General features: G+C 46.2%; 2 protein-coding genes across 2 annotated transcripts in view; one reads left to right on the top strand and one right to left on the bottom strand.

Moving 5' to 3' along the window:
* Nucleotides 1–1970: 1970 nt before the first annotated feature.
* Nucleotides 1971–7137, bottom strand: LOC119405349 (uncharacterized). The gene is made up of 2 exons (XM_037672185.2): nt 6695–7137; nt 1971–2298 (listed from the first exon to the last, which is right to left on the bottom strand). The coding sequence occupies exons 1-2, from the start codon at nt 6947–6949 to the stop codon at nt 2056–2058; spliced, it is 498 nt and encodes a 165-aa protein (XP_037528113.1). The 5' UTR covers nt 6950–7137; the 3' UTR covers nt 1971–2055.
* The window catches only part of LOC119405345 (60S ribosomal protein L32), a 219441-nt gene continuing 196712 nt past the window's right edge, over nt 2775–25503 (top strand). Inside the window, exon 1 of the mRNA XM_049419262.1 lies at nt 2775–2785. The gene's annotated coding sequence lies outside the window, so the exon portion shown is untranslated. The remainder of the gene's footprint in view (nt 2786–25503) is intronic.

Below are 25503 nucleotides of genomic sequence, written 5' to 3'. Positions count from 1 at the left end.
TGTAGTTTCACGTTGCCAGCATTTCATTGTTGCCTTTTTTTTGCTTCAACCACGACCTCGTTGTTGCCTGTAGCAACAGAAGTGTTGTACTGCTAAGCATGGAGATGAAGGTCCGATTCCCGGCATGCAGGAAGGAAAAAGTTAGGAAGGAGCATTGTGCGATGCGATAGGAAGAAAGAAAATTGATACGGTCAGACACAGCACGCGCCAAATTTCACTTACCCCCATTTTTGCGACAGAGCAAGGGCTCCTGAATTTCTTCTCTTTTTCATTAACACTAGCTCTGTTCACCGGGTGTGCGCAAGTCCACTTCTTCAGAAGCATCGCTTGACGATGACCTGAAACGCGAATGCTCGGCGTAATAGACATCCACTAATAAGCAAGGCCTGTGCATATGCCAGGCAAGCGAAAGAGAAACGCTTCGAAATTACTCCGTAACCGGTGTTCCGCCCAATATTTGATGATTGGCAGGCCACGCTTTGTCGAGAACGGTAACGACCGCCACATTCGGTGGCCTGCCGTCATGGAGTAGAACGCAATGTATATAGCTAGGTGGCAACAGTCACCGATTAATTGGAAACAAAAAAGTGAGAAAAAAATATGCTCCTCCCTTGTCCACCATAGGCTGTGCACACCTGTGTAATGTTAAATGCTTGCTTCGCTGTAGTCACCACTGTTGTTCGAAAAGTGTAGACTGTGGTAAAAAAAAAATGTTTTTTCACAGGTGGTGCATAGATGGAGAATTCATCCCGAGAAACGAGTATCAATAATTTATTTTTAAACACAACTTGAATATGTGACAGAGCTACGGGCACAAGCTATAAGTGACCTTTTCCAGCTTATCCACTTGGGCAGTCATTTCATATTTTGGGCAAATGTGTACTCAGTTTTTGTCTGCTTATCCATTTTGTTTACCATAATTTTTATTTTCATTTTTACTTCAACATATCTTACAGGCCTCTGGACCCATTACATAAGGGAGGGATGTACAATATAATTGCTAAGACTATATTGTATAAAATAATAAAGACAGCTCCAATGATAGCATAAATATGAAAAAGGAAAAAATGTACTAAATGTGAACAATGTGTTATCATATAAATATGATGTGTTACAATAAACACAAGGAACAAGAGAAAATGTCAACAGGAATAAAAAATGGATCTGCTGATGAGTGCTCATAAACCAATAAAATATCGGGAATAAAATAGAAGTCGTGAGAATATTGTCCCAGAAAACAAGAATCCAGCAAAAACAAAGTGCACAGAAACGTAATATTGTACTATTACAAAAGACTAGCTAACGTGCAGTTAATGTTAAATGTTAACTACAGCTTAAGAAGCACGGACAAGAAAATAGAATGGACAAACTGCTGTAATCTTTTGTTTGTGCTTTTTGCATTGTCGTTAAGATTTGGTATGTATCGCTAACTCGCCCAAAGAATCGCTTTCCAAATAATTACGCGCTGACAAACCATTGAAGAAGCGAAATTGAGAGATGACAAAAACCATTTGTAGAACATTTAATAATAGTTTTTTTATTATTATTGCATCATTAGTAGGAGACATTTTTTACGGTCACTGTTGGGAGCTCTTGGAAATTCAGTGTATGCATCAAAGCCAGCGTGAGAAATGCCCGTTTTGCTGGATCATAACGGTGGCACCATTTTTTCACTTGGCACATGCTGTTAATTCGTCGTGTCACTGTGATGTCTCGCATGCTGTCACTTGTCACATGATTTTGCCACTTCATGCTGTAGTAGTCAGCAAACTGCTTGTTTTTTACTATGAACCACTCACACTTCTGATGTTACTGTGGACAAAACAGACAAATGTGATATGAGACTACAACCCTCTGCAAAACACGCAGCGAAATTCTACCGCTGTGCAACAAGTTGCAGCAGGAATGAGGCAGCAGTTTAGCTGTAAGGGTCACCTAATAGCTTGTGCTCGTGCTTCAGCGACAGTTCGTACAAGCCCAGACAATTCATCACTAAGTCAATATGAGCCTAGACAGATGACCACACAACAGCCTAGATGGATCACCACACATGGGTTAGCTTGAGGACGCACTACACGGTTTGCTAGACTCGTCCGAAGCGGCCACAGGCATCACGTCAACGTCAAAGTCTTTCACGTAGTCCTTGGCATACTTTGGATTGTAGTAGACTAGAAGCCGCTTGTCCTTGTGTGCTTCCAAGCCAAGTTCAAGCCGGAGCAACTCCCACGGCACATCAAGCGCATGTCGTTCGGCCCACAGGTAGAGCTCGCCTCGCTGCTTGGAGCCCTGGACTGGAACCTTGAGTCAGAAAGTGGTACAGAGTTGTGCGTGAGAGAATGAAGAGATAAGGAAGTCAGTAAAGGCACATCATAACTTGACCGCCAGAACTGCGCTTGGATGATAGGCAGCTGTGCTTTCACAGAAAAATTGGCATAATGCATTAGAAGAAACCGAAAGACAGAAGGGCTAGTACGGCCTGGGGCACAGTCAAATTTTTTCAGGGCGTGGGGGATGGGTAAAAGTCTTTCCAGCAGGAAATATTTCTGGTTCAATAGACAGCTAGAAATAGAATTTTTTCATCTGATATTCATCTTAGATGCATATAAGAAGTTCCTGGCAGCCATATTTAAGAGTCACTTCTGGCAAATATTGCAATTCTGCTACATCATCTGTAAAGCACTGAAGAGGTGCAGACATTTACTTGTATCGAAATGGATCTGCAAAATTTACTAATTAAAGTTGTTTGCTAATCAAATGTCAAACTAATAACTTTGAGGCAAGCACTACAACTTCCAAATTAGAAAGAGAGAGAGAAGAAACATTTATTGATATTTAGGCTGTTTGTGGTTACGGGGGGTGGTGCCCCTCTCCCACTGGCTATAGCTGCCCACCGGTCCTGGTCAAGGGTGGCCAGTTGGCTTCCCACTTCCAGTTCTGAAAGTCGCGCCTCCCACGACCAGCTCAGGGGAGTGTTGTCCAGCAGAGGCGAGATGGCAGCCTCCGGGCATGTAATGTGCTCCGGGCATGTGATGGGCATGTAATGTGTAATGGGCGTGTAATGTGTGTAATGTCCTGACATGTAATGTGCTCCAAAGTCTGCGTTGCTTCGCACCACAGACATTTGCAGCCGACAAGTTCACAAGGCGTAACGAAACTGGAAGGCATTGTGAGGGTGGCACCAGTTTTGAGACGCCACTTTTTAATCGTAGCTCGAGGAAGTGTAGCCAAATACAGTGATCCCTGCACTGTACACCGTGGGAGCACTGTGTGAAGGGTATTGTATTCACTCGTCTAAACACTTTCGTCTCCCGGGGTGGGGTGAACAATTTTCAAAACGAAGTGTTTCATGAAAGATCCATGCCCATGTTCATGCAACGACCATCTTTGGGAGTGTGCCGTTGGGATAGAAAGCCGTGGCAAGAAAGCCAAACCAGATCAGTAATGCCGAATCTTGAACAAGTATTTGATTGTTGTAAATGTTTGCATTATTCTGTACGTGCATATGTTATTGTTGTTTGGGTTTCGTGTTATGGGGTAAAATCCGATAAACACTCGCCAGTAAAATTTCTAACAATTCGGATTTATCCGATAAACTCAGATTTTAACGGCCAATATGACCCTGTTCCGTTGTTTATCGAAAGGGCATGTTCTAAGCGATCATTGATACATCAGCCGATTTAGCCAATAAAGTTTACCTTGACCACGTCAGCAGTATCTTGTTGACCGCACCCATCACAAATTTAACAAAGAGCTTCTGGCATACAGGAGTGAGAGACCTCAATGTATGTAGGACCCCCGGAGCGTGAGAGGACATCTGGTATACGGTCCCCTGATGGCAATGGGGCACGCCAGATGACATCGAATATACGGACCTCGTGAAGTATGCTTGCATCTAGTACAAGCTTTAAGGTTGTAATACGCACAAACGTGGATGTTTTGTATTCAAGTATTCGTGCCTGTGTTTATTGTGCTTTGTGCGTTCAAACCTTCCAGATAACTATAATATGCTTCCTGCTGTTCTGATGTTTTTCGGGTTCAGATATCATTTCACCTAACATATTGGAGTACTGAGAATAATGCGAAACGAAACTCCGGATTTCGGATAATTGGGATTTACGAGAAAACTCTGATAAACGCCGAAGCTTTTTAAAACGTGCCATTCACTCAACCGCATACGCGGGTGCTTGCCCGTGGTGTGGAGGACAGCCAACTCTTTCTCACATTACGTGGGAATGTGAATTAAGGCCCCCAAAAATTAACTCGCCTCAGATTGAGGCGCAAAAATTCAGGACGGAGCAGTGGGAAACCTCGGTTCGCCAGCGAGGAAAAGGAGGCCCAAGTGGCTCTCCTCGACCAGGCGCGGCGGGCTGCTGAGGCCAGTGGAGCCCTGGACTAGGGGCCCCACCCACCTGCTTCTCAAACCCCTTTTCTTTCTTAATAAACGTTTTTCAATTCAATTCTGCCAAAAAAATAAACTCCGAAAAACACCGTCCGAGTAAACTCTGAAAATACGGAGCCCTAGTTATTGTGTACATCTATCAAGCGTTTGCATTGGTTCGTACGTTATTTGTGACGTCATTTGCAGTTTCATCAGCACAGTCGCATGCCTGATTTGTACCAGAGCTGCACCTTGTGATGATTTCGAAAGAAAAAGTGGGCACCTTACACGAGTAATTGCGGCAGTGATGAGAAGCGGGACTCGCGGAACTGGTTTGTAAACAAGTGAGGCCAACTCAAGTGATCCCCATGTTCAAGACATCGGGAAAGTAGGCCTTGCGTTGATGCCAAGTAAGATTTAATCGTAACAGCCTGCACGTATGACAATAAAGAGAAGATAAACTACAATGAAGAAAGTTATCATGATCATAATTTTGCCTGTGTCCAGTGCATGATGAAGGCCTGTCCAATGATAAACAATTACCTCGTATCAGTCAATTTTTTTTTTCCAGTAATACAAGCGAGTTTTGCGCTTTCATCACACAAACCCCATTCTCTGCTGCCCTCTGCAGTACCCACTTGATTGGCCCAACATGAATTTACTTAACACCCCAATCAGGTGCTCGGTTTCAATGACCATTGAAACCAGAGTTAACAGGAAAGTCCAAGTGGCTCCTTTATGCGAGATCGATGTAAGGAATTTGCAAACTGTGAGTTTAATAAGCTCTGAAACCCCATAGAGCTCACCTAAATTGTTGAATTTAATTACTTCATTGCATTGACAGATTCGGTTGCGGCTGAAATGTCTCAAAATTAAGTGGCTTAATTTGTGGATTACCGAGTTGGACAGTGAATTTCCCTTTGTGTTCAACAACTCTAATCGTACCCTTACTACTGCGTTTGTTTTCGATCATGCTAAGCAATGAGCTTGCATTCGTACGGTTCACATCGTTTTAACAAACGCTTCAACAATTACTGTGCTCTTAATTCACAAGTTCTCATCTAGTTGAACTCGACAGCTTTGTCGAGTAAAATTTGTTGACAAGTTTCTCGAGTCCACTGCCGCGCCATAAGGGTCGCATTCGGCAATTTCAGCGAACTTTTATTAATAATATCTGGTGTGTCACGTGCCAAAGCCACGACATTATTACGAGGCATGCCATAGCGGAAGGCTCAGGAAATTGCCTCCGTCTGGTGTTCTTTTTTGTGCACTGATATGGCACAGTACACAGGCCTCAAGCATTTGACCTCCATCAAAGTTCGACCGTCACGGCCGGGATCGAACCCACGACCACTGGACCAGCAGTCAAGCACCCGTAACCTGTAACCACTGTGTACCACCTCGACGAACTCGTGAGTTCATCGAGCGCAATGGATTTGACAGTCCTGACCGCTTTGCAGTGGTGATGCCGTAGACTATGGACTGCAGCCTTCACTTCTCAGTTCAGTCTCCGTGCTTTGTCACTTCGAAATGGAAAAGGAGCGAACTTGCCTGCTCATGGCAGTACATGCATAGGATGCAAACCTTTGTTCCAAAAAGATTAGGATGCTAGGAAGGAACAGGACCAGGGCGTGAATTTTTAAAAGCTTTTCTTTTTTTTCGTTAAGAGAAGGGAGATACTCCATAAGCAACACTTCTGTTAACTTTCACACAACGGAAGGCAATTTTCTGCACAGGCTTTGTTTGACGTGAGGTGGCCCTGAATTCTTTGCCTCCTTCCTGAATTTTTGCCTTCTTTCGCTGTGATGTTTGAACGTGCTCATATAAGCTGGTTCAAGAACAAATAAAACCAGTTGATAGTTTGCGCGCTCTTTCCGTCGACATTGTTTCCTTTCCTGCGATTTTCCGTTCTTTACTGATACAACCCGAATTAAACCCAACAGATAATAAAGCCAATTAAGGTATAGGAGACGTTAATTGTACCGTTTTTTAAGTGTATTGTTACGATATAAATGTGAAGAAAGTAAAGTGGACGAAAAAAACAACTTCACTTTCCACTTTACTTCCCATTTATATCACAGTTACTAGAACACAGTTAAAAGAACAGCACAATTAACGTCCTCCATACCTTACTCGGCTTCATAATCTGCCGGTTTTCATTCACTGCATCAACGAAGAAACGAGCCTTAAAATTCCCTTCCTTCGTTCATCCGTTCTTTGCGCAACATAACCTACATAGAACATGCACCAGCTCGCCAAGCAAGAAGTTCTTCTAAGACTTCTCATCAAGTTTCTCAAGTAAAAGGCGTCAATTACTTTCATATGAGCTCGATGCGGTCTCGTTTTGGTACCATCCGTGTCGCTGATGTCGATGCGACGTTCCTTGAGCGGTTCGCCCAGAAGTCTCATGGCCGCGGCGTTTCCCTGGAGCGTGGACATGGCCACCTTGTAGTACTCCAACTCGGTCATCTTGCTGGCCAGGTAGTTCTTGAACCAGAAGGTGCTGCCCACCAGACCCAGTCCGGTCAAACCGGAGATCTGCAGCAGCCGATTGACGCTCGGCAAACGCATGGCGTGACCACCGCCACAAGGGAAGTCCGGCAAGATGATCCCCACGTTAAAGGGACTCAGCAGTGAAATCAAGCCTTTCTAGTTTCCGGTTACCCCGACAAAACGCATTGGTGATTAACGTTGACAGATATCCACAATATGCACTGCGTCGGCTGCTGCGCGATCATCTGCAAGCTCACGCGCGAGTCAAGGTCGACTAGGATTGGCTTGTCTTGACTTGGTCGTCCGCTGAGCTCGATGATGATGGCCGCGACAACAAGCGTTTGTTTCGGTTTTCATGGTCTGTTTTGCCCCGTTGGCTAGCACCAATGGTTGCGCTGTTCTTAGATACGAAAGCGCAAACACCCGACTATAGTGCACGTTGTAAAAAGCACAAAAAGGTCTCATAATATTTATCAGGCTGTCAGCATCAATGAATGCATTTGTTCACAGCAGCTCCTCGAAATGTACTCAATTAGCTTTCGCGTACGTTCAGACACAGGGCACATAATTCGCGTTTAATTTAATGACGTGGGTCCCTTTTTTTTTTGTACGTCAAGCAAAGGTGCACAATTTATTGTCGCGATTATCAGGAGCTTTGCAAATTGCGGGAGTGACGGCATTGCAAGTGAAAGCTTGCAACGTCGTGCCGTTTAGCGTTTTAATAATATCGAACAGCAGCTACCTACCGCGACCCTTGCAAATCGGCGTGCTGTTCGCGACGCAAGGTCGCTTCAATGCGTGCACCTGGTTGCACCTTATTCGTTACCACACATAATTAATGCACACACCTATATTCAGGAGCTTCGCATATATGCGCTAGTAAACAAATTCATTCATTCATTCATTCATTCATCCGAGACAGCGCGTTCGTTGTCTGCGTTCCAGCATTGGTCACGAAGGTTCAGTACAAAGCAAGAATTTTTTTTTTATTCAACCCACTAACATCTAACATCCCAATGCAGATTCGGCTGCAAGCTGTATAAAGCAAATTGATGTGGTTCTATTAGAGCTCTGACAGTGCGCACTTGCAGTAATGCGCTGATAACCTTCAACGGAGGTTAAAAAAAAGAACTTTCAACACTTGCTTGCACGTTTTCTTTATTTTTTCGCATGACATGTTCACTATAATTCGGCGGGGTCATATCCAAGTTAATCCGACATCGCTTGATCGCAGCTTTGCGGGATCCGCGTGTCGTTTGCACAGACCTTAGACGTAAACAGGGTGAGCAAAGAAAGGTTATTCCGCCTCGGTTTCCTTGTTTACAACGTTCAGGGCGTGCAGACCTTCGACCTCGCTTTCAGCTTCCGTCGCGTCGTCTGCTCACTTTGACCCGACCGGTCCTCGGCACGCCGTCGCCACGGCAACCGCCCGGGTCGCGCCGGGCGATCACGTGTTGACCTAGTCGCGAGGAGCACCCCCCTACCAGACGAGAAAAAACGAGAAAGAAATCCACGAAGCATAAGCACTGCCACCAACACAAACCCTTCGCTCTGCAAAGCTGATCGAGACCGCCAACCGCGCGTCCCAGACCTGTCACCTTGCGTTTTTCGCACCTGAAAAGGCACGCGCCCTTCCTCCCGAAGTATTGAAACTGTACAGTTCTCGTAATTTGCTCGTTTTATTTCGCTCGGCCCGTGACTCTTCGAAATGTCTTCCGCGGCACCGATGACAACAAGCGCCGCTTGTTCAGATAAAAGCGCGTCGTCTGCTTCCTCACTCGTCGCGAGTCTTAAACAAAAAATACAAACGGTCGGTGCTTTGACACGTTTTGAATGAGCCAATGGGAGCGAGAAAAGCGTCCGCGTGACGCACTGTGCGCCCAATAGCGGTAACGATGGCCGACCGAAACAACATCCCGAGGCCGCGTGTCGTCTGCTACTGCCAGCTGCGGCAGAAGGAAAAAAAGGGTTCGGGCTTTCAGCGCCCATTTAGCTTTCCCAAATTGATTCTGTCTCGTAACCCAGATTTCTCATAGAAGCGCGCGCTTCTCTGAGCGACTTTCTCGTCATGCAGATTGCGCGGTTTTTCTCCATGCGCGAAAGCTTCATCTATTCGTCGCATGACGAGCTAGCGCGCGACTGCATTACACCCACGTGTTACAACTTACATAAGCATGCAACGCTTTTGCAGTGACGCCGGTGGGTCGGGGTGGCCTAAACAAATTCTGTTTTTTTTTTTTACGTGGCAAAACAAAAATATGATAATGAGGCACGGTTAACGTACTCGACTGCTGACTCGCAGGTCGCGGCGGCCCATTTTCGATGGAGGCGAAAATGCCCGAGGCCCGTGTACTTAGATTTAGGTGCACGTTAAAGAACCCCAAGTGGTCAAAATTTCCGGAGCCCTCCACTAGTACGGCGTCTCTCATAATCATATCGATGTTTAGGTGCGTTAAACCCCAACAATTATTATTAGGTTTGGGGGTGGTTCAACCCCGACCCCCCCCCCCCCACCCCCGGCCCCAAAAATTTTCAGTTTTACATGTGTAAATATGCACGCGCACATACAAACACACACACGAACATACATAAGCTATGGTTGAACCTCCCCTTCTACGACAAAAAAAAAAAATTACGGTTTCGCCACTGAAGCACGCCGTAAGGGGGTCCTTGTCAGGATCAATTTTTGGCCTTCTGAGATTTTTTAACCTGATCTTATACCTATAAGTACAAGGACATATAAATTTGGCTGCCCTGGCTGGGAGTCGAACCCGCTCCCGGTTCGACTTCCGCTCTGATACTATTGTTTAGGGCTTTAGGCTGCCACTTGTTTCGGTTGGAACCGACTTGCTTGCAGGGTCCGGCCAAACGGCTGAACTGAATTCTTCGCTAGTTTTGATTGCTTTGACTCCTGCTGCCGCTGGGCAAATCACGGCACCCTAAAATGATAATAGTGAGCTTACAAGATAAAAGACAACAGTTACGTGCAAAACTAAGAAGTCATCACCAGAAACATAGGCGTGCGGAGGGTTTTCCTTCGGGGGGAGGGGGGGGAGGGGGGGCGGAGGTTAATGCACCCCTTCTTAGGTGACTAGGGGGAGGGGCTTCCCCCCCCCCCCCCGTGTGCACGCTTATGCCTAGAAAGCACAATTCCTTCTTTGACTTTGGTAGAGCCAGGTGAATTATGTATGACTTCTTAGTTTTTCACGTAACTGATGTTTTTTATCTCAAATGAAAGACATTGAAATAAATGAAATGAAATCTTGTAAGCTCGCTGTTATCACTTTAGAGTGTCGTGACTTGTGGAAGTGAAGTGGCGCAGGCGCGCGGTTATCATTGTAAATATGTGTCTAAAACATTAAAAATTCATTTGGAAGTTAGCGCTTGTGTGTGTCGTGTTCTTTCGTCCCACGTGGAGGGGCTGTATGTGTGTATATATATATATATATATATATATATATATATATATATATATATATATATATATATATATATATATATATATATATATATATATATATATATATACGAGGGGCGTTCAATAAAGATTTCCCCTGACTAACTTCCATTTATTGCAGGATGCTGAAACTGCGCATGTGTAATGACATACGTCACTGTAGGTCACGTGCCAATTTGCAACTCTAAACTAATAACGGTCTTTCTTTTAGAGGTGCTGAAGTGGTGTGAGGTGTGATAATGGATGCAGTGGAATACAGAGCAGCCGTCAAGTTCCCGTACTTGAAAGGCCGCACTCCAAGGGAGACGTTCGATGAGATAAAAGAGGTTTATGGGGAGGATTCCCTATCATATCGTGCAGTGAATAACTGGCATCGCCAATTCAAATACGGTCTGATTTCCGTGGAAGCGGCTCCGATTGCAGGGCGACCCCACTACGCTGTCGATGAACACACTATCCAGCAAGTGGAGGCCGCCATTTTGGAAAGTAGCCGCGTTAGCGTTCGAGACCTAGCCCAACATGTCAAGATTAGTGTGGGGTCCATGGAAAAAATCATTCAGGACCATCTTCATATGCGTAAGGTATCCGATCGCTGGGTTCGCCGGCTGCTCACACCTTTCCAAAAGCAGGTACGAGTCGAATGCTCCCAGGCTCTTTTGACCATGTGCCATGGAAACCAGCAGGACTTTTTCAACAGACTGATTACACAGGATGAATGCTGGGTCCATCGCTATGATCCGGAGACTAAAGTCCAGTCGATGCAATGGAAGCACTTGGACTCACCGCCTCCAAAGAAAGCACGCACCCAGCCCTCGACGGGCAAGGTCATGCTCACAGTCTTTTGGGACCAGCACGGAGTAGTCTTGATGGATTTCCTAGCAAAGGGTGCCACGATTACTGGGGCATACTATGCTTCACTGCTGCGGAAATTGCGAGAGACCATCAAAAACAAGAGACGTGGCATGCTCACCAAAGGCGCCCGCCTTCTGCGAGACAATACCCCAGTTCACAACTCACATGTTTCCCAGACGGAAGCACGCTCCTGCGGCTTTGAAATTCTACCGCATTCCCCTTATTCACCCGACCTCGCAACATCGGACTTCCACCTCGTTCCAACATTGAAGTCATATTTGAAGGGTAAGCATTTTCCAGATGATGAGACTCTGATTTCTGAAGTTACAACATGGCTTTTGGAGCAACCTGTCGACTTCTACAAGTGAGGTGTTTATAGTTGCATAAAAAGATGGGAGAAGTGTGTGTCCCGGGGTGTCACCTATGTAGAGAAGGACTAATAAATCTGCAAAGTTTCGTTGCTCTCCGTCCACAGGAAGTGGGTCAGGGGAAATCTTTATTGAACGCCCCTCGTGTATATATATATATATATATATATATATATATATATATATATATATATATATATATATATATATATATATATATATATATATATATATATATATATATATATATATATATATACACAGAGGGAGAGAGAGAGAGAGAGAGGGAGAGGGGTCGCCGCCTTCTGAGTCCCCGTCCCCCAATGAAGGGACACTTTAAGCCCTGAGTAGCATCAATGGATTACCAACTAGCCCAAACATGCGCATTGCCCCCTTCTTTCGTTCGACCACCACCCTTTGAAACTCTTGCTTCATTTGTTATCCCTGGCCACACGCTTTTCGGTTTCCTTGTTCCCGAACATTCGATCGGATATCTTCGCAGTTGAAATAGCCTGCGCGCATGACCCCACGTACGAGCAGGCAGCGTGCATCCTCGTCAACTCGGTCGTCAGAGTCACGTGTACGGGCGGCGGTTGATATACGGCCCTTTTGTTCTGCACCGCATAGACGAAGACCCATGTGACCGTCATGATAGCGGGGTGGTGTCACGCAGACTAAAAAATAACGCCATTGCATACAGTCGATCTCTCCTCGCTGCTTTGCTTCCTAACTTTGTTGCTCCTCAGGCGGGAAGTGCGTGGATAACTTGCTGAGTAAAAATGCAAAAAAAAAAAAGACGAGACATAATGCTGGTGCTCTATGTTTGTTTGACTATTTTGTAAAGCTCCTTACTAGTTCAGTGTGAGCCAACTGCAGTCTTACTGTACATAGAGACTCTGGTCATCAAATCACACACACACACACACACACACACACACACACACACACACACACACACACACACACACACACACACACACACACACACACACACACACACACACACACACACACACACACACACACGCACGCACGCACGCACACACACACACACACACACACACACACACACACACACGCACGCACGCACACACACACACACACACACACACACACACACACACACACACACACACACACACACACACACACACACACTACACGGCAAAGGCCTCTTGCATGTTTCCCCAATCAACGCTGGTCCTACGCTTGTTGCGCCCACGCAATCTCTTTAGTCTCATCTGCCCGCCTAACTTTCCGCCTCCAAGCTGGTTCGAATCCGGTGTGTTCTTACTCTTAAGACCAGCTGTTATCCTGGCTACGCGCTACATGCCCCACCCATGCCCACTTCTTCTTCTTCATTTCGACTAAGATGTCCTTAACACACGTTTGCCCCTTGACCCACTGTGCCCTCTTCTTGTTCCTTAAGGTTACACCTATCATTTTCCTTTCTTTCCATGGCTCGCTGCGTCGTCCTGAATTTAAGTTGAACCCTCTTTGTAAGCCCCGAGGTTTCTGCTCCGTAGGTAAGTACCGGCAAGATGCAGCTGTTGCACACCTTCCTCTTGAGCAATAGTGGTAGACTGCCATTCATGATTTGAGAATGCCTGTCGAATGTGCTCTACTCTCTTCTTATTCTTCTAGTTACTTCAGTATCACGGTTGCGATCTGCGGTCACTACCTGTCGTAAGTAGCGTTTTTTGAAGCGTTTTTTCTCTTTCTAGACTGGTGAACGCTATTTCAGCTTTCTGCAATGTATTGTTGATATAGTTTACGGCGCGAGAGTTATGACGATGACGACGACAGGAGACATGCCCATAACGGGGCTGGCGTTGGGTAGATTTGAAAAGGAGCCATCACATTTATTTTATCGCCTAATTTATGCAAAAATTAAGCAGAAGGGGTATCTTGACTACAGCTTTTATTATTGAAAAATAAGTCATTTCATTTTATATATACAAGCAAGCACATATAGAAATCAGATTACAGTTTTTCCCCCTTGCTTCGTCTTCAAGCCAGACTAAGTTGTATTTATTTATTTATTTACCCTCGACACCAAGGCCAAGAGGGACCGGAGTAGGTAAAACACACACAAAAACAACACAGAGAATAAAAATAACACTGAACAAATTTCCAATACTCTAGTACTTGTACAATTGTGGTTACTGCCTCGCGAGAGCGTTATCACTAATTTATTCCTTGTTGGCGATAAGGAAGGTAATTTCACTCAAGTGGTGGGCGTGGTATATAAGATTCCTACGATGTATTGGTTATACAAAATGGAACACCTACCCTACATGGCGATTGTCAATGTGATTAGACGCACGTTTCGGTCATAACGTCACAGGGGCGTAGCCAGAAATTTTTTTCGGGGGGGGGGTTCAACCATACTTTGTGTATGTTCGTGCGTGCGTTTGTATGTGTGCGTGTATATATACGCAAGCAAAACTGAAAAATTTCGGGGGGGGGTTTGAACCCCCCCAACCCCCCCCTTGGCTACGCCCCTGTAACGTCAACGCCAGGCCTGCGCGGAACACGCAGCGCAGTCCCAGCGAAAGCTGAAGGAGCGGCCTCCCGTTGTAAACTCTCTCGGGGTACAGTTAGAGTTACTGTATATGCTACCTTTAGGTAGCAAAGTTGCGCATAGGTCTGGCAAGCAACTAGAGGTATGCGGCGAAGCCGCTCTCCGTTTTTGCAGGCGACCTGCCTACCGTGTCGCCGATGGACATGTTTAGCGTGTCGAAGACCTGCGATTAGCTTAACTGTCGATGTCCGGTGCCAAAAAAATTGGCCAGAGCGGCGGCTCCTCCGCAACGCATGTTTGCTAGCGGCGTTTGGAAGACAGATGCGCAGCTCTGCTACTTACTCTCATTCCCCATTAGCAGCCATTGGCATGTTCCAGTAGGAAACGTTAGTAGAAGTAGAAGTGTGATTGTTAGCTAAAAGCCGACTTCTTCTGTCTCTCATTCCCATTAGCAGCCATTGTTTACCTCCAAGGTAGTGCCTGGTGAGATTTCTCCTGTGCGTGATTAAACAATAAAAATTTTGTTCAAAACGCCGTTGATTGATGAAATAAACCAACGAAAGACGCCAGATGTTTTGTAAAAGCAGAACGAAAGAACGCCAGAAGTGTAGTAGTAGTAGTTGTATGTAGCCACCTCGCCCGATCGTCAACGGGCGAGGTGGACCGGCAACGGCGCGAGGACCCTGCCGTACGAGAGTTAAATCACACTAAAAGACATACATTGCGGGCGATACACTCTAGTGAGCTTTCAACTTTTCGTCTTAATGTACATGATAAAGAAATTATTTCTACGAAAAACGCAAGGCACACCTTGAGCAATATATTTGGTTTTGGGACGCTAAATGGAACCATGAGGCGATGCGAAGCCGGAGCACTTGCACGATCGCGTTCCGTTGGCTTTCGTTGGGCATGCTACCGACCTCGCGTCGTGGAACGCGCGTCCTGTCTTCCCTCTAGCCTTGCCTTTAATTCGCACAGGGCGAGCGGGGAATGCGGTCGCTCTTGGCGCTCTTTCGCTCGGGAGCGGACTTCTTCCTTGCATTTCACCGATCACAAGTGATAATGAAGGGACCACGTAAACCAACAGTACAATAAAAGTTTGATGTTTAATATATACACGATGTTTCACACTCTTTATATTATGTACTGGGCGCATTTCACGGAAGAGTTTCACGGTTTACAGATGATTCCCTCCGTAGCTTCGCCCCACTCATCATCATTCACCCCGTGGATATGCTGTGATTTTTTTTGTGAAGTAGGGAAGCATCCACTATGACGTCATTCGTCATTATGTGGAGAAGCGAGGCAACCGCTCCCCATCTGTAAGGCATTGTGCACTATATATATATATATATATATATATATATATATATATATATATATATATATATATATATATATATATATATATATATATATATATATATATATATATATATATATAATGAGGCGGATAATTTGAACCAACAGTTAAAGCAACTTTGAAAACCATGAATTCAGGAGAAAAGATTGACTCTATGGCCTGAAATAAACTCCTGCAAGGCATCGGCAATCTTCCCGTCGCTGTTTCCAAGGGACAAAGCTCCCAAAGAAAGTACATTTGGTGCATTTAAGTCTAATCTGAGGAGTCGGGAGACGGCATCTAAAGTAATTTTGCGCGAAGTGGAGTACATTTTACAAGAAATGAGTTAAAATGCTCCGTCGTTTCGTGGACTCCGCAAAACCAACAATTAGGGGAAGCTGCCAGACCAGCTCTGTGTAAATAAAAACGGAGATATGGAGTTTGACGACGTAATCTAGGGATTGCAACTTCAATTCCTTGTGTGTGAGACATTTTACTATTACAAGTATTCGAGCATACGGTTGGCACTGATTATGTTTTCCGTGTGTACAGTGCTGTTTATATTACGTGGATAACTGAATATGAACCCCGAAATATTTATAACTGTCGACGAGTTCTAATCGAATGAGGTTCAAGAGGCGAATAATAGGACGGTTAGCGTTTTGGGCGACACGCATAACCTTGGATTTTATGAGCTGCAGTTGCACAAACCATATTTTACTCCGGTTGGACGCAGCTAAGTACGTCGGATAGATTACTATAAGCGCAGAGCGCCTGCATATATTTTACGCAGAACAGATATAGAATTCTTGTCAGAGACGGAGTAATTTTGGAACATTTCTGCCAATGAGACAGCAGGAATAATAAACTTCGAAGCAATCTTTCCTTGAGGCCGCAGCTCGAAATTAGAGTTACCATAATACCGGTCGAGCTTCAATTAGTGAAATCCGGTTAAAAATTAACATTCCAGCTTCATTTGTTTGTTTGTATCCTCAAGCCTGTGGCACATCCCGGCTTTAGAGATTGGCCAAGAAAACGTACTGTAACCTTTCGATGAGAACTACAATGGTGCCCATTATTGTTTGTTGCAGATCTTCGTTTTTGTCAAGTTCACGCGAGAACACGCGCTCTGTGTCTAACCAGGATTAGAAACTGACGTCAGCATAGATGGCGGGCAGCGCGAGCAGCGTGCTAGCCACGCGTTTGCCAACATTTGCCCAAGTTCGTCTCGTTTGTCTTTGCAGCAGGGCCGTGCGTTGCGTTGGAGTGCTTCGATGCGCATCAGCCTGCTAGTGGGGTGAGGATATTCGCATCGGCTTACACGACAGAAGAGCTTGGTAGCAACGCTATCAGATACATCTCCGACTAAGGACATCTCGTCGACAGCCTGACGTGCCTTCAAGAAAGAAAGCCCATTCATATGATGACCCAGGTTAAGTTCATCTCTACAAGGGTAGACAAGTGTGTGTAAAAGGTCTGCTCCTGTTCTATTCGTCTGCCGGGCAAAGCCATAGTCAACCGCCCTGTTCAAATGCTCTACCCACTGGAAGTCGAATGACGCCATCTGTTGGGCGCGGGAAGATGTTGTAACTTCGTCTTCACCAACCTAGCAGATGAACGTTTATCATCATCATGATTGCTCCTCACGAGCTGCGGCTCTCTCGAGGGCACGAAGCCATCTTTTCTTCTTCATGTTCCATTAAAGTGTGCGTTCGGACGTGCCGTCTATTCTTCTAAACGACAGTCTGGTAGCCGGCGGACCTTGAGGTCCACCACAGGTAGTGCTTATTCTTGGGGGTAATCGCGCTTTTTTAACACGTACAGGGACTGACTGAATACACCACATACAGTTAGCATCCCTAGCAAAAATGCCAATAGAATTTTCTATTTGTCTTATAGAAAAATCTTATTTGTTGTATAAGTGCTCAATTGGAGCTTTATAGGTCTTATTAGAATTCTATTGTCACCAATAGAGACCAATTGACAACATCTATTTGTCACCGATAGGACCAATAAATTTTTTATTTGTGCAATAGGAGACATCTATTTGGCACCAATGGAACCAATAGGTATATGTTAGTACCAATAGGTGGCAGCTATTTGTCACTTATAGAACCAGTAGACACCAATAGGCTTTAATAGGCGACGTATATTTGTCACCTATAGAACCAATAAATAGCACCTATTTGTCATTTATAGAACTAGCAGGTGTGAATTGCCACCAAAGTCACAGGGTTATGCATGGTATTAAAAGGCCACCTATATGTATTTAATTCACTTACAGGGTCATGCAGTAGCGAATTCAGCCAAAAGGCAGTTTTTGATTTGTTCAGTATTTGAGCAAAGTGGCAGCCGTTTTACATAAGTGTTCCAAAATATCGCAGCCATATTTTTCATAAATCTCACCAAAATAATTACGCAGACGCCTGTAGTGCAATTTCATTCTGTACTCAAGGTTATGGTTATGCAATATTTGTGGGATAAACCCGCAAAAATACAGGTTTACAGAAAGATATCATAGTTGAAAAGGGAACGCCACAGTATAGGTAATGTTTTAACTGGGGTACTCAATGTTCTTGTAAAGGCAGCAATTTGTACTCTGCTATCCTTGCATGGTGCAAACGGGGTGGGAAAATAAGCGAAGTCAGCATATAAGGTAGAAGTCGTCATTTCCTGCTTGAATGTGTGCACATAATGTATACATAGTTGTTTGCAGCCGGTGGGCTATTACGATTCTTCGACAGCACGCTATGGAAAGAAACGCGAACAGTACGGCATCTACCAGCTCCGCTGGTCGCATTACTTTTCAAAACAGTTGTAGCCTGGCTGGTAATAAGACAAGTTATCCTTGATACATTCACGAGACTAGCGTATTTTTATTGTCACCAAGCTAAGAGCGCGGAGAAGACAAATGCGAACAGCGCTGTTCGCGTTTCTTTTCGTCGCCTTTGTAAGCAGTAGATGGTAGGTTGTAAGTGCAAGCTCGCTCGAGCGCTTGCACTTCTTACGACGGTGAACATCGCGTTCGCTGCCGCAGGTTACTGTACCTGCGGGGTCACCCGTAATGCGCGTCAAACAAAAACGAGAAAAACCTGAAGTTCAAAACACGCGGAAACACGATAACGATAACAAAATCACGAGCAACCACGCCGAGCAACCAAAGTGATACAGGCTTGCCAAAAGAGCTCATTGAAGATAATAGCTGTCGCGTGAAGGCGCTGTATGTCTTCTATTTTCGTTTTCTTTTCGCAGCTGAAATTTCGGTTCGCTACGCTTTCCATAACCTTCCTCCCAATGTGTTAGCAGCTGAATATCTTCGAGGGGTTGGAAATACAGCAAAATATTGCAATACAATAGCAAAAAATAAAATCTTGTTTTTGTGGTATGGCCACGGCACGAGCGCCAGCCAGCAAGCGAGCCGACTACAGCCAGCCACAGCCGCAGCGGGTGTTTTCGGTCGAGTCACGAGTGTGTGGTGCGGCATGTTCGTGGTCGAAGTCAGGCTTAGAAATGTTGTGTGTTTGTGTCTATTGAAGGTTGCATGAAAACGCACGTGTGTAATCGCGACGACAACAACGACAATGCAAGGTCGTTCATGAGCGTCAAAGAAGTTAAACGTTTCAGCGCTAAAAGCGTCTCGGACTTCAGCAGTAAGTGGTACCGAGTGTGCTGACAGGATGCTGCTCGCAGCTGTGGTTGCTTCGGAGGGCATACCCTGCCGATGTTCGGTAAGTGAACTGTTTTTTATATATTTGCTAGTCAGTAAAAGTTGCTCTTGCTGTGCTACTAATTCGCGCATCTGCCAGTGTGCCCACCGGACAGCGAGGACAAGAGCGATAAATCAGTGTTCACTTACGGTTATTTGCAGATGTATTGAAATAATACCTCTAGCCACGTAAAATGATTTTGTCGCTGCATGTGCCCAGCTCTCACGGCCCTAGCATTGTAACTGGTATGGGATAAGTCTGAGAACTTGGCATAGTTTTTTTTTTTAAAGTTAGCCCCTTCGTTTGTATTTATTCCGCTCCACAGTACAATAGCTTTGAACATCGTGTGGGCTGTTCGCATATACAGACGCTGGCATAGACGTACGTTATCGACTTGCGCATTGTTTTCGCGATAATCTAAAGAGACTAAAATATGTAATCATGCCTTCGTTCACCCTCAATAATACACTTATGGGAGAGGTAAGAAGTTTATTGGCAATAAAAATCCTGTGTGGCTGTCCCATCATCAATTACTAGTCATGCTGACTGAACCCCACTCTATGACACACATGGTAGCAGTAGAGAGGCACTATATTTAATGAAGATTTCTGCGTGAAGTCCCGAAATTCACACGCTGCGATCGGTTTGGTGCTAGTGCTGTTTGGCCCTTCCCACAAGTGTCCGAAGTCCACACACGTGACTGCGGTTATGCTTCTGGGATACAAGTATAATCGAATCTGCTGTACGAATTTGACAAAAGATGCGTCCCTGTCATGTTAAGCTGTTACCTACGGCCAGCTCACCGGAATTTCCCTTATGCTGATTCTACAGTGTGTCGTATCTGCATATTTTTTTTTATTCTAATGCTTCAGTTTTCTTTCAGTAGCGCATCTAAATATTTCTTTCTTATTCCTGGTATTTTAGTATTTTATGTTTGTTTCTTTTTTTTCAGGCACTACCTAGAGAAGCGGTGCAGTGGCATATATTCGACAAGGAAGCACAGCATGCCTAGCTGGAAAGCTTGTTGCGGGGAAGATCGCCGATTTGATGAAGTTATCCTGTAATAATGATAAATATAGCACATGCCTCCCTTCAAATAGAATTTGTTCATTTTATACAGGCGCTGCTATGTTGCAGTCCTCAAATGCCCATTATTTGATATGCCAAAATTACGGGCTCCCAGCGGAGAAATAGGCCAATAGATTTCCAATCCACAAATACAGTACTAACGGTACTAATAGGCAAATAGAATGCCAATAGACAAATACACAATAGGCAAATAGAGTGCCAATAGACAAATACACCAATGAACAAATAGAGGTCCAATAGACCAGCATGCCACCTATAGACCCATATGATACCAATAGACCAATATGATACCAATTGACCAATATGTTCAATAATCCGATAGGCTATTGGTTTTTCTATGGGTGATTTTTGCTAGGGATTGCTTAGGAGGGCTTAGGGTTGCTTATTATATGGTATGTGAAATAATAAGCAAACTGGCTAGTAAATGCGCCAAAAAAAAATAAACAGAAGTAGTTCAAAACAGCCAAAAAGTAGCCACTAAGCCAACCTGAAATTTTCTTCGCCAGACTGGGCCGTAAAGTAGTCAACTTGGTGCAAAGTAGCCACCAACGGTAAGGCGGTTGCAGACTACCAACTGAACGTTTATTAGTAATGCGTTTATTAGTAATGTACTTATAGGCCTCTTCTATCCTAATTCTCAAAGATCGCTGAATACACGCGCTTTTTCCACGTGATCACCAGAGGCACCCATCGTGCTTGGTAAGAAAAGGCAAATATACAGTCAAACCCGCATATATAGAAATCGAAAAGAAAACTGGATTTAGTTCTATATATCAGATAATTCGATGTAAAGCGTTTAATGAAATTGTATTTTCGGTGCGAATTTCAGTGCGCAAGTTGGCTTCCTGGCACTGCTCACCATAATGTAACGCCTTCACGGCAATACGCGGGGTTTCTTTTTAATTTTGCGTTTTTCCACGGTTTCTAGTTAGGGTTTGTAGCGGTGCCCATTTAATCACACCGCTCGCTTCCGCAAATACATGCGGGAAGGTCCCTTTCTATGAGGAAGAGCCAAACATTTGTGAGGGAAAGCCGACTTTCTGGGGCGTTTCGCATTTCCCGATGTTCGGTATATCAAGTGTCCTGGATCTTCTCGTTCGATGTAGCCGTATGTTTTCCTATGCATTCACGCTAAATCATTGCCGGGTTTCAAAATAGTTCGATATAAAGGAAAATTCGATTTACCAGATGCGCTTCTTGTCTCGGGGAACCACCACATGCCGGCTGCTGTGCTCAATAGACTGGTTGCTAAGATTACATAATCGAAACACCAGAGTACTCCGGAGTCACACATGGGGAGAGGGATCGCGTTTCGTGACGCGCGCTCAAGGTCATGACGCGCAGTGACGTAATTTTTTTCACCCGTGCCACCCCTCCCTGTGTAGGTTCCAACGCTCTCGTCGGGACGAGGGAAGAGAAATCCCCGTAACTCGTCTCATTGTTGACGGATTCGAAAAATGTTTGCGGCTGTCGATTCGTGAGGCAGTTAACTCCGAAACTATGGTCAATCGGTGATTACTTGGAAAAGTGGTTCAGGGCCTCTTCAAGCGCGCACGTTTACAGCATCTGACAATGAACCACTATTCGTTGCTTTCCCGTTGGAGCTGTTTTCACATATAAGCTTGAAACCTGCCCTATTAAACAAGAAATTAAAGTAGCCCCGCCACGGTGGTCTAGTGGTTATGGCGCTCGACTGCTGACCCGAAGGTCGCGGGATCGAATCCCGGCCGCGGCGGCTGCATTTTCGATGGAGGCGAAAATGTTTGAGGCCCGTGTACTTAGATTTAGGTGCACGTTAAAGAACCCCAGGTGGTCGAAATTTCCGGAGCCCTCCACTACGGCGTCTCTCATAATCAAATCGTTGTTTTGGGACGTTAAACACCAGATATTATTATTATTATTATTAAGAAATTAAAGTACGTTAGTGTGAGCTAAAAAGTATACGCTGTGGTTTCTTTGAGTCGACCCCAGCCGGTCGTACTTCGCCACGGCCAGAGTTTTGGACAACGGGCGCAAATCTTTGCGTATGGAAACCAGAGCGCCTACTGGGGCCTTGGTCGAAGTGATCACCCTCGTTTAGAGCATGATATGACTCCGATGGCTGCCGATGTGGCAGGTTGTACCGTCCAGAATTCTGGCTTCTTGGATCTGCAACACTAAATAGTGTAATAAGACTGTTACGCTTTATTACAGTAGACAAAGAAAATGTCTCAGTGGCTTAGCTCGGCTATGCCAGGATAACGCAGCGTTAGCAAAGGTTCAGCTTATTGTTCTTAGCTTTCCTGATTGTCTTGGATTAGCTTGGTGATCATGCTTATTGCTGCTCCAATGACACGCACATGGTATACATATTATGTGGCATATGTATCTTTATTTTGCCAGGCAGCTACTTCGAGATCCGATGAGTGAAGCTTCTCCGCTCTACTGCGCCGTTGAGCAGCATTTGCGCTCTCCTTCTCCATGGCTAAACCACACTGGCAAACGCCAGTCAGAGGTGCTATCAAGCGGCTCCAGCGCAGTGTCAGACGGCGACTGCACAGCGAAGGCGAATAGCTGCGCGCGCGCCAGCGCCATATGTCTACCTCGGCTACGACGCCACTCCTCAGGAAAGCGCAGACCGGCGGCAGCGGCGTAGTGCGCGGGTAGTCCGGCTCCCATGCGCCAGCTGTGTGACATCACTGACCCTCGCGCATGCGCAGCACGGCTCTTGAGGAGCCACGCGAAACTGGCTCGGGTAGGCCAGTGTAGCTAACGCTAGAAAAACATGGTTGATCCCTCCGTCATAGGAACCGGTCTAACACGAAAGTGAAACGTGTCATTACAGAAGTAGTTGAATGTTTACTGTGCATTGATATAAGATAGCTTGCACAATGTCTATTGGTGTTTGGCAGCTATATCACCGCTTAACGTGGATGTCCCCACGTTGACTCTGGTGGTACATCGCTATCCCGACGACTGACGTCCATGATGAATGAAAAATCCTTTTGTGATAGATGTAGTGGTTAACGGTGAGAGCGTAATCAGAGAAAGCGGTGAGACAGCCCTAAGAACGTCGCTGACTGGACGCAGAATTTGGCCTAAGGTCGCCATACCGCCGCATGTTAAAAATATTATACCGACTGGTCGGGAGGTCTTTCGAGGTCCTATATTCACGTTCAACGAGGCTTCTAAGCACTACCAGCTGTCTAGGCGAACGTTTCCTTTTCCGCACGAGAAACTCTCCAGTCCTCAGGCTGCCACGCTTCGAATGCTGCAGACCAGGTCTTATCCTAGTCTATCAACCCTAAGTTCTTACAAGGACGCTTTTGAACCGGAGTGTCTCGATTGTGGCGCGAGAAGCAATTTAGATCACATGCTCTGGCGGTGTCCCTCCTTACGGGGTCCTCAACGCCTCACTGAACAAGAGTGGTGCTCCGAGCTAAGGAGCTCGAATCTACTACACCAGTTAAGGGCCGTCCAGAGGGCCCACGACGCGGCTGTGAGGCTTGGCCTCCCCGTCCCCACGTGGGAGCGGCCCGCGGCGTAGCCGCCCTGAACGGCTGCGGTGCTCCTCAGAACTACCTTAATAAAGTTCATTGTCTGTCTGTCTATCTCCCGCTAAAGGGGACCATGAGGCGATGCGAAGCCGGAGCACTTGCACAGATCGCGTTCCGTTGGCGTTCGTTGGGCATGCTACCGACCTCGCGTCGTGGAACGCGAAGAGGACACTACGCGCGTCGTGTCTTCCCTCTAGCCTGGCCGGTAATTCTCCCAGGGCGAGCGGGGAACGCGGTCTACAGGCGCGCGAGAGGGAAGCAGCGTAGGATAGGAGAGAAAAGGGGAGGGGACGCGCATGCGCTGGCGCTCATCGCGGCGCTGCGCAGGAGAGAATTTCGGCATGTCGAGCCCGCATTTCAGAGGAGTCAACCGAAGCAAGCGCTGGACTGAACGCGCGCAGCGCTCTACCACTTGAAGGAGAGGAGACTAGAGGAGGAGAGTAGCGCATGCGCCGCGGGAGCAGAAGCGAGAACGCAGGAGAAGCGCAAGCAGGTGCTGGTAGAGAAGTGGAGAGAGTAGCGCGCAGCTGTTGGAGAGAGGGAAGGAGGAGAGTTGCGCATGCATAGTGTGAGTGCGGACTAGCACTCCGCGGGACATACCACCGAGCAAGAGATGCCTTCGCATCTAAAAGTTAACAGAACACAACGGCCGGGCTAGAGGGAAACGCAACGCGCGTCGATCGTGTCTCCCCTCTAGCCCAGCCGCGATTTCTCTCGGGGCGAGCGTAAGCCGGGAACGCGGTGTTACAGCCAGGCTAGCCAGGCAGAACTATGTTTAATATGGATGGATGCTGTAGAGGTGTGCACGGGCCTGGGCCCGCCCGAAGGCCCGGGTCCGGCCCGGCCAGCGGGCCGGGCTCGGGCAGCCCGGCGTAAATTTAGTCGGGCCCGGGCCGGGCTCGGGCTGGCAGGCATAAGTCATCGGGCGGGCCGTCCTTGTTCATTTGTGTGCTTTCTTTTGAGGGTAGAAGTGCACTTTTTGTGAAAAAAAAATATTTGTTTTGTCATTTTTTCTGAGTTTGGGCATATATGGGTTAATTAGCTGAAATTCACTAAGGGCTGAGGGAACTGCACAGATATGTACTAGAAGTCAAAGAACTGGCAAACGTTTCGTAAATGTTTTGTTTTTCAGCGTATACATATGCATAATGCAGGAACGACGCACTCGATTGAAGCCCGAATCCATGGACAACCTTTTGTTTCTGCACAATAATTTGTGAATGGTTTTGCACTCAGGCGGTCTCGACTTTTATCGACAATTTAAAAAATGAAGAAGCTACAGTTAAGGACGGCATGCTTTTTTCTTAATAAATACATTTTCATTTTTCTGTTGCCATGTGCTTTATTGCATCGTTGATCGAGTCGGGCCGTGCCGGGCCTTGGGTATGACACGACGGGCCGGGCCTGGGCGGCCCGTCCTCTATACATCATCGGGCCGGGCTGGCCCGTCTCCGGCAAGCATCGGGCCCGGGCCGGGCCCGGCCGCGAAAGTGCGGCCCGTGCACATCTCTAGGATGCTGTGAGCGAGGCCGAGGCTTGGGCTAAGATCGCCACCTCGCGGTGTGTTGAGTTGACTAAATTGGACTTCTCCTATTGGAAACGCCCCGAACGGGACGGACGCGTTGCAACGACGCCCTGCAGGAGCTAATCGCGGAGCCTACGGTCATGGTGCATCACTTCACTTTACCGCTCCCAGAGGGCGACACCAGTCCACCGACCAAGAGCACTGCGAGGGGAAAGTGTGAGATATAAAAAGC

Source organism: Rhipicephalus sanguineus, chromosome 9 (genome assembly GCF_013339695.2).
Source record: "Rhipicephalus sanguineus isolate Rsan-2018 chromosome 9, BIME_Rsan_1.4, whole genome shotgun sequence".
In the NCBI taxonomy this organism is placed as follows: domain Eukaryota; kingdom Metazoa; phylum Arthropoda; class Arachnida; order Ixodida; family Ixodidae; genus Rhipicephalus; species Rhipicephalus sanguineus.
This window is presented reverse-complemented; position numbering and strand designations above follow the sequence as displayed.

What these genes read in the sequence shown, in the direction of transcription:
- LOC119405349 (XM_037672185.2), bottom strand. Translation starts at nt 6,949, where the DNA reads ATGCGTTTGCCGAGCGTCAATCGGCTGCTGCAGATCTCCGGTTTGACC. An exon ending in CGCATCGAGCTCATATGAAA is followed by an intron (nt 2,299 to 6,694) that starts GTAATTGACGCC and finishes TTCTGACTCAAG; the next exon opens with GTTCCAGTCCAGGGCTCCAA.